Consider the following 14,106-nt stretch of genomic DNA (forward strand, 5'->3'; position numbering starts at 1 on the left):
CAATCAGAAAAATGTTTTTTTTTTCATATTTTTTAAAAGAATTTTTAAGAGACGATAATTCAGCAAATATGCTTCCGATTTTCAATGTAAAAAAATAAATAACTGTAAAATTTTAAAATCTTTCGAATAAAAACATTTTTAAAATTTTCAATTCAAATCAAATATTTGATATGATCGAAAATCAATGTTTTTGGGCCTTTTCATTATTTGTATTCGAGAGATCGGAAAATGTTACGATACTTCTATATTTTGACATCGAAAATCGGATGCAAATTTGTCACTGAAAAACGCTATTTTGGTGATGCAAAGAAAATCTAGTTTTCTTGTGTTATTTTCTATCGGAGGCTGTATCTCAGCATATATTGGTCCAATATTCAATATATTTGAAAGAATAAGAAATTTTCTGATTTCTTCGGAGAAAAATATTTTCAGAGATGGTAAACTTAATCATGACTTTTACAGGTGAAAAATGTCACATTATCAACAAAAATAAATTGTTAATGGATTGAACTCGTATTTTTCTTAAAATAAAGTCCATTTTTTCCGACTATATATATATATATATATATATATATATATATATATATATATATATATATATATATATATCTTGAGAATAAATTTTCTGATCGATTTGATGACTTCGACACAGTTATAGGTATAGTCACTCCCTTAAATTTGTCGCTAAATTTCCATTTAAAAAATCTTATTTCTGGACATGTTTTAGTTGACAAAAAATGTCATCTTTTGTGATATTGCACAAGTTGTTCAAAATTCATTTGGCAGCGCTGGAAAAAAGTCGAAAAAATTGGACTTTTTTTTAAGAAAAATACGAGTTCAATCCATTAACAATTTATTTTTGTTGATAATGTTTTTAAATATTATAATAACCTTTTTGTATGGGCACAAAACACATTTCAGACCAGTTTTAAGCAGACTATGTCTTGTTTTAGAAGTAAGTTAGCATCGTACTTTTTTGGGAAAAGTTGTAGAGCACGCAGCAGCGTGAACCGTGATTTATCAAAAAATGAAAATACAAAATACAGTCGACTCTCTGGCTGTCGATATTTTCGATATCATTATTGTTCTGTAAATTAATTTTTCAGTCCCTTCTGTAATTAATACCTTTTGATCTCGACGGTCCCTTCAATATCGACACAGAGAGAGTTCCTTTAATATCGATAAAGAGAGAGTCCACTATACACGGTTTTTCAAATAAATTTCAATCGCTACCTTTGTTAGCTTTTCAAAAATACTGAATTGCCTTTCCTCGTAAAATATTTCCAAATTGCAAAAAATAACATTTTTCGAAATTTTTATTTAAAAAATGCCCTTTATCAAAAAATGTGTAGAGTCATTTTGAATTACAACATGATTTTGTACATTTGTTTTCATCGTATCTTCGAAATTTTCCACAAATCAGCGCTATTACTAGATTTTCAACATCCTAAACTCTGGCTCAAAATATGACATTTTTGGTAACATTTCACAAAATTTCAAAGCTAAAAAAAATCGTTATTTGGGATAAACCTACAGAAAAACTAATGATGTAAAATAGTTTATTTTGTCATAAAGAAAAGTTAAAAAAAATAAAGAAAATCTTGGAAAAATCGATTAACTAGGTTTTTATATCAATGACCTATTTTACATCAGGTTTAAAACATTATTTTCAATACCCTCTAACATTTTGGCCATTTCCGTACCCAAAACATCCCACTATCCAACCACCTACTAATTAGCGCCGTGATCCCCATAAGGCAGGAATGGAATCACCTGAGGCGTCGTCGCTCACAGCAAAGGAAGATGCTGGATTGGTGTGAACGACTAATATGTGGAATCTAAGCTCTTATTTCAACGGCGGAAACTGGCTCTGCTGTGTGAGGAGATGAATTTAAATCTGTGTCTTTCGGAGTGTGAGTGCCTTCCATCATGTGACTAAGGCCACTCGGAGGCGGAGATTGGAGACTGGTATGATTCTGGGAAGTGATTTTAGTAGTACACGGTTTTGGTGTTAATCTTAAGGAGACACTAGTACTAGTTTTACTTTATGAGTTAAACCTTCATTTAAACATTGTTCTAACCAGATAATGCCATAAATTTTTGGTAGATTTGGCACGTGTGTTTCCTCAATCGCGGAACCACGCCGTGTGTGACACGTCGTAATTCGGCAGCACTTTATCGTTCCGGCCCGGTGAGGTCGGGGCTACATTCGGTATGTGAGTGTGTGTTTCAATGTCAAACAACAGAAACTCTGCCCAAAAAGCCATTGTCGGCAGAACAAGAATACCTTTTCATTTAAATATAGCTAGTGTGCGCGTGTCCTCTCTTATACATGTCACAGAAAAAAATCCAAATTTCAGCAAAATTACACGTAAAACATGTAAATTTACTTTCTATTCCAGGCATTTATTTTTTTTACAAAAAATCGATGTAATTTTAACATGATTTTTTTCAATGTGCACCACACACCTGACCTGCGACAGAATGGGCTTATAATGAGACCGAAAAACGTCACCAGAATTCGTCATCAAAGCCACTTGACTAAGGGTCTGTCGAGACTTGCTTAAAATGCAAACGTTTGTTCACACTTTGATGTGTTTGTGTGTGTTTAAGTTAGCCAGGCAGGTATTTGCCAGTGGGTTTATAAATGGAATAAATTGGAATCAATTTGCGCATTCTGACTGTACGACCGACACAACTGGAACTGGATTTATTATTCAGCACACAAGAATGTTGTTCAGCGGTGGGTACAGATCATCGTGACTTCAAAAACCAACGGTCGAGTGATGTTTAGGGTTTTCGATCGTGCGGTCGCACGCAGTTGATTAGGTGGGTAACCCGGTTACGAGACGAGACCACCTCATAATGGGTCGTGTCGGTCACTGCGCTGCATTGTTTTCGGTGGCTGGACAGAAAAGCGTAATAAATAATAATAACAATAACTACAAGTCGTGGGTGCGTGAGTAACGGTAAACTGACTATCTTTTGGGTATAATTACTCAAATATTTTGTTCATTGTATCCGGTTACCGGATACTTTTTTTTTTTTTTTTTTTACGAAGCCTCGATTATCTGAAGTTTCGATTATCCGAAGGTTTGTATGGGACTTCGGATAATCGAATCACGAACATTTTGTTTTTCGTTTTTTTTTATTTTCTTTTATTTTTGAAAATTCAGGCCTGAAAGGGTTAAACATCAAATTCAAGTTCTGCTATCCAATTTTAGTCAAATTTGAATGATTGATTGCCTGTAAATTAAATAAATGCATTTTTTCAATATTACATATTATTATTTTATTATCGTCATATTGGCCGCCATCTTGGACTTAAAAATTCATACTCATACTAAAGCTCAACAAAAATTCGAGATTCGATTATCCAAAGTTTCGATTATCCGAAGTGAAATTTTGCCAAGGCCTTCGGATAATCAATTCTCAACTGTAATAAAAAAATGAACAAAACTTTTTTTCAATTTAGAATAATATTTTGCCAAATGTATCTCATGATATAGGGTTACCAGAACTTCAAGATAAATAGCTCATCAGAAAGGACCTCATATCATTCAGCCTAATCTAACAAAATATTGATTGTAGTTCCAAAAATCATCAAAATTTACGTCATTTGGCCTTGACTTTATTAACTTACGATTACGGTATTTAAAAAGAACATAGATTTTAATAACTCATGAAAAAGATCTTTGAAATAGCTATCCTTTGACGAAAAGAAATGTGATTCTCGAAAAATTTTAAATTTTGTGAAAATTGTTCTGATCTCGGTTCTGAATAATATTCAGCAACAACATTGTATAGGACAGCAAAGTTAATTGCCGAAATAAGTGTGAGGATCAATTTAGGGGTAGGCGTGGCTGAATGGTTACGCTGTTCGCTTTGTAAGCGGAAGGTTCTGGGTTCGATTCCCATCTGCTCCTATCGAGAAATTATGGAAAGAAGGAATTCTGAACACTCGAATATGAACGAAAAATTCATTAGCTCGCGGCGGGGTTCGATCCCCCGTCCTTTGGGTCAGCAGACAAAAATGCTAACCACCAGACCATCGAGGTTTAGTTGACTAGAAGGAATAAAAATGCTATAAGAATCCAAGAAACTTGATGGGAATCTGAGAACCATAGAACAGACAATGCAATATTGAATGCAAAGTTGAATTCAAGAACTTACTCGGCTGCATACTCGTTAGCTGAATATTGAACTTTCAACACGACCAGAATTCACCACAAAAAGCTTGGTGAACCGAATTGAAAGCTTCCAAGATGAATCCAAGAACATACGAAGAATTAAGGACTATAAATAGATTTGACCGGCCGCATCACTTACCACGGTGAATCCTGGCTTCACACCCGTCTTACTAACACCCTCAAACCTCACGTGATACTTTGTCGAAGACGCAGCCGATTTAGCGGTCTTCATCACTCAAGTATCGGACTAAAATTCCTATCCACTTCCCCCGTGTCTTACCACTGGTCGTGGCCGGCGCTGTGATTGGCTAGCATGATAGGGACATTTGAAAGTTGCGAAGTGGTGATGATTGGTTCCTACTCTTCATCTGTGGTCCACGGAGCAATTCTTGGAGGTCCTGGTCAATAACAGAGTAGCAACTACGGGTAGACACCAATGCTATGCTATGCTATGCTATGAAATAAGTGTGAGGATCAATTTATGGCTTGACTTCAACTAAAAAATCATACAACTTCAAGCAATTTATTTAAAATATTTCTAATTGTATAAGATGTCTTTCAAATCGTACAATAAATAAAAAAATATCCCAGGTATTTTTTTGGAGATATATTGTTTTTGCCTTTCTCACCTTACTGAGGAAAGGCTATAAAATCACTCGAAAAATGAACTTATCAATTTGATCTCGTAGACCCACCTTCACGTATACATATCCACTCAGAATCATGTTCTGTGTGGATGTGTGTAGGTGGGTGGACAAAAAAATTGTCACTCGATTATCTCCGGACTGGATGAACGGATTTTTACCGTATTAGTCTCATTCGATCTGTCTTGGGGTCCCATAGGACTCTATTTAAAATCAGCAAGTTTAGTTAACTACTTCAAAAGTTATGATAAAAAAACGATTTTGGCGTATGTCCGGAAGATTGTAAAATGTGTTTTTGCAAGAAAACCTATCATGTTATACATTTTCAGAAAGGTATTAAAAAGACCTTTCCAATGAGCCCAGAACATTGAAGATCTGACAACTATATCAAAAGTTATTAGCACTTAAGTGATATTTATACACTTTTTGGAGGCCGGATCTCAGATATTTCAATAAAAATGATTTCCGGGTCCATCATGCGACCCATCGTTAGTTAGATAATAATAATGAGCCTAAAACATCAAAGATCTGACAACCCTATCAAAAGTTATTAGCACTTAAATGTTATTTATACACTTTTTGGGGGCCGGATTTCAGATATTGTGATAGAAATATTGTCTGAATCTTCCATGCGAACTATCGTTGAATAGGTTTTTTTTATCAGACCTTGCCGATGAGCCAGAAATATTGAAGGTCTGCGAACCCTATCAAAAGAAATGAGTAATAAAGTTGATTTGTTAAACATGTTAAGGGGGAATGTTGCTATTTTTACTGAATGTATTGACTTTATGAATGAGAGGAAGGCACCAACCACCTAAAGGTGGATTAAGTAACGTTTTTTTTTTTATCAAAGTGTTAAAACAGTGAGGAAGACGAATCCAGAAATTTGATTTTTTATGACAAATAACTTTTTTAGTACAAGTCATACTTGTTTTAACTGTTGAACAAAATAGTAAAGCTTTTTATTTTTATTCTTGAAAATCTAACGTTTTTTGTACTTGAAACAACTCAATGTTTTCAAAATATTAGAGAAGGTTTTTAAAATATGTATGCATTCGGTGGGTACCTTTCAAACAATTCGCAGTAGTTATTTAATGATTTTTGTATTTTGTTACATGCTTTTCAGCCTAATAAATAACTTTGGTTGAAATTGTTTTCAAAAATTGATTTAAATTATACAATAAATTAACAACATTCCACAATCTGTTACCATTTTTTTATATTTAACCCTTTAACACCCATGGTAGCACCACCGCTTCATAAAATATTTACTTCAAACTGTTATTTTTCGAATACTTATCAAACGAACTGAACTAATACTTCTTGCACAATCCAAATCGAAATATTTAATCATACCAATTCAATATTAATAACTTTTTTTGTCAATTTTGTTTCGACGGAAAGGGAATTATAGTTTAAAAAAAAAAAAGATACAACACCAATAATTGTCTTGAAAGCTTACCTAAAATATTAAAATATCCCAATTTTAATGCTTCAGACATGCAACATTCAGATGATCTAACTAGTTCAGTAAATTGAAATGAATTAAATCATATTAAGTTCTTTCATTAATTATTATTTGTTTTCCTAACTTTTCAAAAAAATGTATCAAAAAGTTATGATAATTTACATTTTTAATTTATTTTATTGAAAGTTATGTTTCCTTGAATTTCGGGAATTCCCGGGAAATTTGTTTATGGGGAAAATATTTTTTACGGTAAATGCAGGGGATCCTGGGAATTTTAATTTTAATTTAATAATAGAGATTTCAAAAAAAGTGTCCACGTGGTTTATGGATGGTCCCTTATTATCAGGTTAAAAACAAAACTTCAATTCACTTAAGTACTGAAGTTTTCTTCAAACTCTTATGGGTTTAGAATGATACAACCAAGAAAAAAATGGTTCTAGGTAAGTTGTTCAAGAGTTCACTTTCACTTAGTAACATAGAAAGCCGAGGAAAAACAGACACAAATTCCAAAAAGAAAAAATCGCTGATTTAGGCCAACGAATGTTTGATGTCAAATATAAGCAAATTGGCTTGCCCATTATTCTTGCTAATTTAAGTTATTCATCATAAATTTATGACACATGTATCCCGCATACGTTAATTAAAATATCTTTTTTAAAGTATGCTTTTACAGTCCAGACTCGATTATCCGAAGGCCTTGGCAAAATTTCACTTCGGATAATCGAATCACGAAAAAAAATATTTTTTTGTTGTCTTGTTTTTTATTCTTTAGCTAAAGTATGACCCTTAAACTACTCTAAAGTGTTTTAATTTTTTTAAATCCAATATGGCGGCCAAAATGGCGATGATGGAATATTGAAAATTACATTTTCGAATTTAATAGGCATTAAACATTCAAATCTGACTATAATGGGGTTGCAGAACTCGAATTTGATGTTTAGAGTAAGAAAATAAAAAAATAGGAAAACTATTTTTTTGTCCGTGATTCGATTATCCGAAGTCACATACAAACCTTCTGATAATCGAAACCTCGGATAATCGATTCTGGACTGTATCTATGAAGTTACATTGCATTGGGCATAATTACTATTTTAAAACACTTTTTTTCGTTGAAATAAGACAAATCTTCAGCCAATTTCAAACTAAAAGAGTATAAAATTAATAACCAAAAGCTCAAAGCACTTCAGATCGGATTAACGTCTGTTGCTCTCTGCTAATCCAAAAGTGCCAACAAACTGTCCAGGCGTGGCGCAGACAAGCGCCAGCACAGAGCCGGTTGCGAGTTTCTTGGTGGTGTGACATGGGGCTGTTGGACTGGACACACCACCGGTGCAAACATGTTTAGCAGTCCGTCAGTGTGTCCGCTGCTCTGACCAGGGTTACCAGGTCTGAAGAGTAAAAAATCTGGCAAAAAATCTGGGAAAAATCTGGCTAGCCACTTTTCTTAAAGTAATAAGTAATTTTTTGTTCAAAAACTGTGTATTTTCACTTTTTAAACATTACAGCTTCACAAAATAAACAAAATACGTCAATAAAACAATGTGAGGAAGAAATAGAAAATTATTTTTGTCTAATTGGCGCTCAAAAAATCTGGCAATGCCAGATTTATCTGGCAACCTGGCACCCCTGGCTCTGACGCACAAATTGTTTGAGACCTTGTTTGCATACTAGAAGTATACAAGAGACTGCTGCTGCTGAAACACAAACAAGAGCGTTTTACAAATTCACAAACATTAAACAAAAGTTACCGGTTCTGATTGCGTGGGAGATTACCCAAACATTGAATTGTTGACTTTTTGAAACTTTTTCATAATCAACGGTCATCAAACTTTCCGGACCATCACTTTCCTATATTGAGGAGCGACAACTGACACCTCCCCAAAATCATCATCGTGTGTGTGCCTGGTCATCGGTGACGACAATAATTCATTATCTGCCGAGGGAAGATATACGATATAGGACCGCCGAGAGAGAGATTATACCGTAAGGCTTACATCATCTCTGTTTTTCGCACACAACAAGAAAGTGTACTTTCGCGGCAGCTCCGCCTTTTTGCCGGTGGAAGTCGGCGGCGTCGTTTTTTGGTCCTCGCCGTCACTCTTATATTACTAAAAATAATCTTTTATTGATGAGCCAGCCAGCCACCTTATTCCGGTGCAGTAGTAGTAGCGTAAGATCATCAACGACAACAGACTTTGGCAGCTCATAGAGAGGGAGAGCAATAGTTGTGGCGTGGCGGAAAAGTAATTTATGGAAAAGAAATATTTTGGTTGGTTCCCTTTTGAAGTTTTGGTCTCAACAAAAGTTGGTTTGTGCGATGGGAGGGAGCTTGAGGAAGAAAGAAGCAACATTTTATGTAGTTTTAAAAACATTGGTAATGCAATTTGGAACAGGTATTTTGTTTATTATTCTCATTTTTTCAGGATAGCTTTCCAAAGGTCGCAAGTACTAATTGTAAATGATGCCGTTTTGATTGGTTTTCAATTCAAAATCTAATTTCCACAAAGCATGATATTTTTCATCTCCATGCATTTTTTTTCCAAACTAAAAAAACAGATTTTCTTATATTAATTGAGCTAGAATAATGTAAAATATTACTAGAAAAAAAAGGTTTTCGAGACGTTTAACTGAATTTAATAATGTAGAGCACCTTTCAAAGCAATATTTTTCAAGTTCAGTTTGAATATAGTGTGAAACGTGATTTTTAAAAATATTCAAATACAAAAAAGCAGATTTGTTCCATATAAAATTTGATTGCTTTGCCTATAGTGAGGACGGTATCTACCAAAACTGCGAAAAACATTTTTTTAGAATTTTTACTCCAAAAACAGTAGACTTTATCAAAAAATGTGTTGTGTGATTTTTGGGGTTAGTACATTTTTTTACGATTCCCGGGCAGCGAGAAATTTGTGAATTTTGGAAATTTCCGTGAAGTAAGTGAATAGAGATAAGTCATAAATTGGAAAATAAAATTGAGATTCTTAAAAAAAGTGTCTACGTGGTTTATGGATGGTCCCATAATATTATTGTTGATCTTAAAAATCAGAATATTTAAGACTTTATCTGGTTTTCGTGAAATTTTCACGACATTTGTTGATTTGCTCTCCGTGGAAATCAAAAATTACAAAAAAAAATCTTTACATGTTTTTTTTTATAGATTTGGTTGCAACATATTTTTTTTTATTTTTGAACTCTTAAGAATACCTATGTCTTTAAAAATACGACAAAAATTTAAGTTTTATTAATCATTTTGTCTTGTTTAATATTTATGTATATTGATTAAGTTAACTATTTTATTTCGTTTAATAAGCTTAAAAATTTCATAAGATAAATAAACATTTTTTTGCATGCTTTACATATTACACTCTCAGTAGAAAGAACGGAGAAATTTTGAAAGAGGTCAAATTGATGAAAGAAAGTTATAGCTCATTGAAAAATAAAGTATAAAAAGTACTTTGTGTAAATTTAACACCAGATTTTCGATGTTATTTTAATGTTATTTACGTTCCTTGAAATTTCCGTGAAATTTGGTGTTTTGAGATTTCCAAGAAAGTATTCACGTGGTTTATGGATGGTCCCTAAATGTTTTTCTTTTAACATTAAATTTTGAAGGTTAGAGTTTCTATATTTTCCAAAATCATGCTTCTTTAGGATATCTCAAACGATGGAATTTTCGGCGTTTAAAACGTATAAAAAATTATTTGATGCAATTTTAGTTTGGAATTTTGTCAAAATATTGATAGCGACGCAAAATGTATATCTTTGAACGAAAAATCATGGCAATGATGGAAGTCTTCGAGTTAAGTGAAAATGAAAATGGCGAAATACATACGGATAATATAAAGCGAAGTTCAAGTCATTGGTACTCCCAGGACAAGACAGAGAGCAAGAGAGCATACCTCTTCCATTCGGAGAATAAAAGAGAACCATTCCCGAGAGTCTAGAGAGGCAAGTAAATTTAGAATAAACAACTGCTATGAAAAATTACAAAAATATAAATGTTTAAATTCCATGATTTGAATAAGTTTTTTTTTACTTTTTCATGCAGTTATGATCAAATTAAGATTTTTTTTAGTTTTTTATTCGTTAGTATTATTATAAGTTTTAGTCACTTCCATTTTGTACTAGTTTCATGAGATATTATAAAAATAACAAAACTTGATATGCAAAGGGTTAAATATCTTGATGAAAAATTTGATATCAGGCTCTCAGATCGAGCTAGGTCATCCAGTTAATAGAAAATTAAGCGTATAATCGATGGACGCAATAAATTTTTTTTAATACTTATGTTAGTTTGACATTCTACCGAAGTTCCGATCACCATTCCCTTGAATGCATTCAAAATGATCGCTTTCACAACGCAGCGACGCACGAGGAAGAAAGGGAGAGAAAGGGCATGTGGCTTCGGTTTTGTTCGTTTTAACTTCGTGTGCATTCACTGGTGGTCGCTTCGAAATCGTTGACGATGGATGATGAATGCTGACTGAAAGTATTTTTTTTGTGCAATCACAATCTCAGTGAACGTTCCCTTTTTAAGCCTTGATTTAGATATTTGGAAATCGTGTATTACTGAGAAAATATTAAATAAAAAGTTCCTCAATTTAAAATGTGATTATAAATATAAGAATTAATTAAGAAGAAATGAATATTGAGAAATTAAAAAAAAAAACAGTCAGATCTTTAGTCAAATAATGTCTAAGGAAAAATTTCAGAAAATTAATAAAAACGATGGAACTCAGCAACACTTTTCATTGAGTTTTTTTTACGAATTTGCGATTCTAGCAAAGATGCAACATTTCACACCCACTGATATTGCCCAAAAATAGATGATTCATTATCTGGCGCCACACGAAACAAGAAGAAAAAGGAAAAACAAAACGTACGTACTTCACAGCAATTCTTATCGAACAATAGCTGTCCCAGCAATTACCGCTGGCGCTGCTGCGACAAACACGGGAGAGGGTAACATCTTGACAATCTCCGAACCAGAAAAAAATATGAAAAATTGCGACAATTTTGTACTTTTGACTGAATACCACCCTTCCCACTCAGATGGTCACCTATTTTGGAGGCCACTTCTCCCAGAAACAAAAAAAGATGCCACAACCGAAAATGAATCTCCCCCATTCGCAAGCAACAACCAACGAGGCTAGGCCCCGAAAAAAGAGCAAAATGATAACAGTACAAAACTGTATAATTTTAAAGAGATGGTAATAGGTACTTATATCTATTCCGCCACGATCTCTCTGTCAGTCCGAGGAATCCGGAGGAAGGTGGGACGTATTTACCTAGATGGTCGACGGAAATCACGAACAAGCTCTTGGACATGACATTGTAGTGGCGGGACTTTTTCAGCTTCAGCTTGAACGGCATCTTGGCGAACCGCGGCCGAGGCCTCCACTTCCGCGGAACTTCCGGAACTATAAGGCACTACGTGGCGCGATTCTTTGTGCGGCCTCTTCTAGAACGGCGGCACCGAAACTGCTGCCCGCTCAGCATTTAATGAGTAATAATTGCACACAAACTGCCTGCGCTGGCTGACATTCGATCTTTTGCTTTGCTTCACTCTTTTTTTCGAATTCACTTTTGCTTCATTTCCACTTTATTTGCTCGGGGGTCGGAACCGCTCCAATCAATTCTCGCGACCTGCAAAACTGCACACACAAGCACAAGCGGGAACAAACGGTGAGACCCAATTCGGCTGGTCGATTCGCGGATTTTGGGTGCATCCATTAACCGAAAAACCGGAGCTCCTCTTCCTTCTCCCGTTTCTTCTCTATTTGGCCAATATCGAAAGTGATTTTCTTTTCTAGCCCACGAAGCCGCGGCGGCGGCCAAACCTTTTACGCGTCGTCGTCTAGTAGTTTGGCTGCTTTCTCCCGGCCACCACTCCCCCGTCTTCCCCCTCGCGGGAGGAATCAACCGCTCCCGGATGCACCTGCTTTACGCGATCCGGAATTTTCCACCGACGCGACGACGAACTCCCCCTCGAATTGCACTTCTTTTTTTCCAAAACACGCAACGCAAACTTTCACGCGCAGAACCGATTTGAAGGAATTTTTGGGACGAGAGAGTAACGGACGAAAAAAATTTCGGGACGGAGCAGCGAGCTTCTGGTGCGATTCGCGCGGCGCTGTGCTGAGCTGTTGGCTGTCTAATGCCAAGTGTGTAAATCAAAATAAAAATGTCGGGCGGGCGAGAGAGAGAGAGCAGAAAAAAACGAAAACGGGCAAGCGTTCGCGTTGTCAAAACAATAGAAATGTCAGGTGGAACGAACTCTTCGGAAAATGGAGGGAGGGGAAGGAAATGAAAGGGCACGGAAAAAATAAATTAATCGAGAAATTAAAAGTGAGAGTGTGTGCATGCAACATGGAGTTAAACTTTTCGAAGTGTCATGGGAACCTTCACAGCAGCTGCACAAAAACCAGAAGTTAAGAAAAATCAATGCAACTTCTAGTTGCAATCGCACCTTAAAAAAATATAAACAGTAAAGTTTTACATCAAAATATAGGAAATAAATAGCAAATAGAGCGTCCAATTTCCTGCAAGAATCCATGGGAATACAAATTTCCCGGGAAACGGAAAATTGTCAAGGAATTCCCGGGAAATTTAAAATCTATTAAAAATTGTTTTGATCTTGGCTTAGATTATAATTTTGCATCAAAATAAGGGAAATAAGTGTGAAGATCAGTTAATAGCAACAAGTAAATGTATATTCTTTTCTAATTTTATAAGATCAACTCGTATAATAATTCAAAAAATGATCTTATTTTATTTTAGCACTCCACAAGCAGTCTTCCATTTTTTTTTCAAATTTATCCATCTAACACCTAATGTTCCACCAGTGCTCCATAATTATTTTACTTTAAATTGTAATTTCTTTAATAGTAGGTATTTAACGAATTGATGTAATTCTTCTTGCAGAACCTATTTGAAATATTTAATGATACTACATAACACAATTTTCATCACATTTGATCATGGTAAACAAAACCATAACAAAATGACAAATTGGGTACTAAAGCCCTATGTCAATTTTTACCTACAACCTTGCCTACAACGGTAAAAAACACGATCAAAAACCATTTCTGATAATTTTTTTTCATTTCAATGCAAAAAAAAAAATTAACAAGACAACATTTTTTCGATGGATCAACTATGGTCCTCCTTGGAACGAGCTGTCAAGTAGGACCTTCTCTGTCAAGAAGGACCGCGAGGTTAATTTTTCCAAGTTGATTTAAAAATCCATTTTAAACTCTATGTGGTCGTACAAAGGGTCATTTTACTCAGAAAAATAAGCTTTATCGCTGTAAACAATAATATCAGCAATCTAAGCTTCATTTTAGGACCCAATTTCCTATTTCCAGATGCTTCTACAATTAATATTAAATCAAATAAATTTAAATTCAAAGTATTTTGACTAATTTTGAATTTGAATTTTAATTAGTTCTTTTTTTAAAGAACTGAACAATGAATGGAATTGAACAAAATTTTGTAGAGATTCTTATTCTTTTATTTTTTCAGAGCAATTTCACAAAATTTGTTTCCAAAAAGTTGACAATTTGTATATTCCCGCTTGAATTTCGGGAATTCTCGGGAAATTTCCATTTTTTTAAATATTTTTTACTGGAAATCCCGCGATTTTTCTAAAATAGAAACAATTTCGCTATGGTTTGACAGGTTAAAGGCTAGTACGGAGCTCGGATGAACGCAAAACTCCATATCCGAAGTTTTCATAAAGATTTTGTTTTTATAAAAAGGTGCAAAAAAGGTAATTTTTATTTTTTGCTTTTTGGGTGTTTTT

The 14,106-nt window shown here is 34.4% G+C and overlaps 1 protein-coding gene across 1 annotated transcript in view; it reads right to left on the reverse strand.

Annotated features, from left to right (window-relative positions):
• LOC120421128 (tyrosine-protein phosphatase non-receptor type 14) overlaps window positions 1–11,775 on the reverse strand; it is a 28,846-nt gene extending 17,071 nt beyond the window's left edge. Inside the window, exon 1 of the mRNA XM_039584287.2 lies at window positions 11,591–11,775. Within this exon, the coding sequence (XP_039440221.1) occupies window positions 11,591–11,675 (85 nt within the window). The 5' untranslated portion in view covers window positions 11,676–11,775. The remainder of the gene's footprint in view (window positions 1–11,590) is intronic.
• Between the last annotated feature and the right edge of the window lie 2,331 nt (window positions 11,776–14,106).

This window comes from Culex pipiens, chromosome 2 (genome assembly GCF_016801865.2).
Source record: "Culex pipiens pallens isolate TS chromosome 2, TS_CPP_V2, whole genome shotgun sequence".
Taxonomy (NCBI): domain Eukaryota; kingdom Metazoa; phylum Arthropoda; class Insecta; order Diptera; family Culicidae; genus Culex; species Culex pipiens.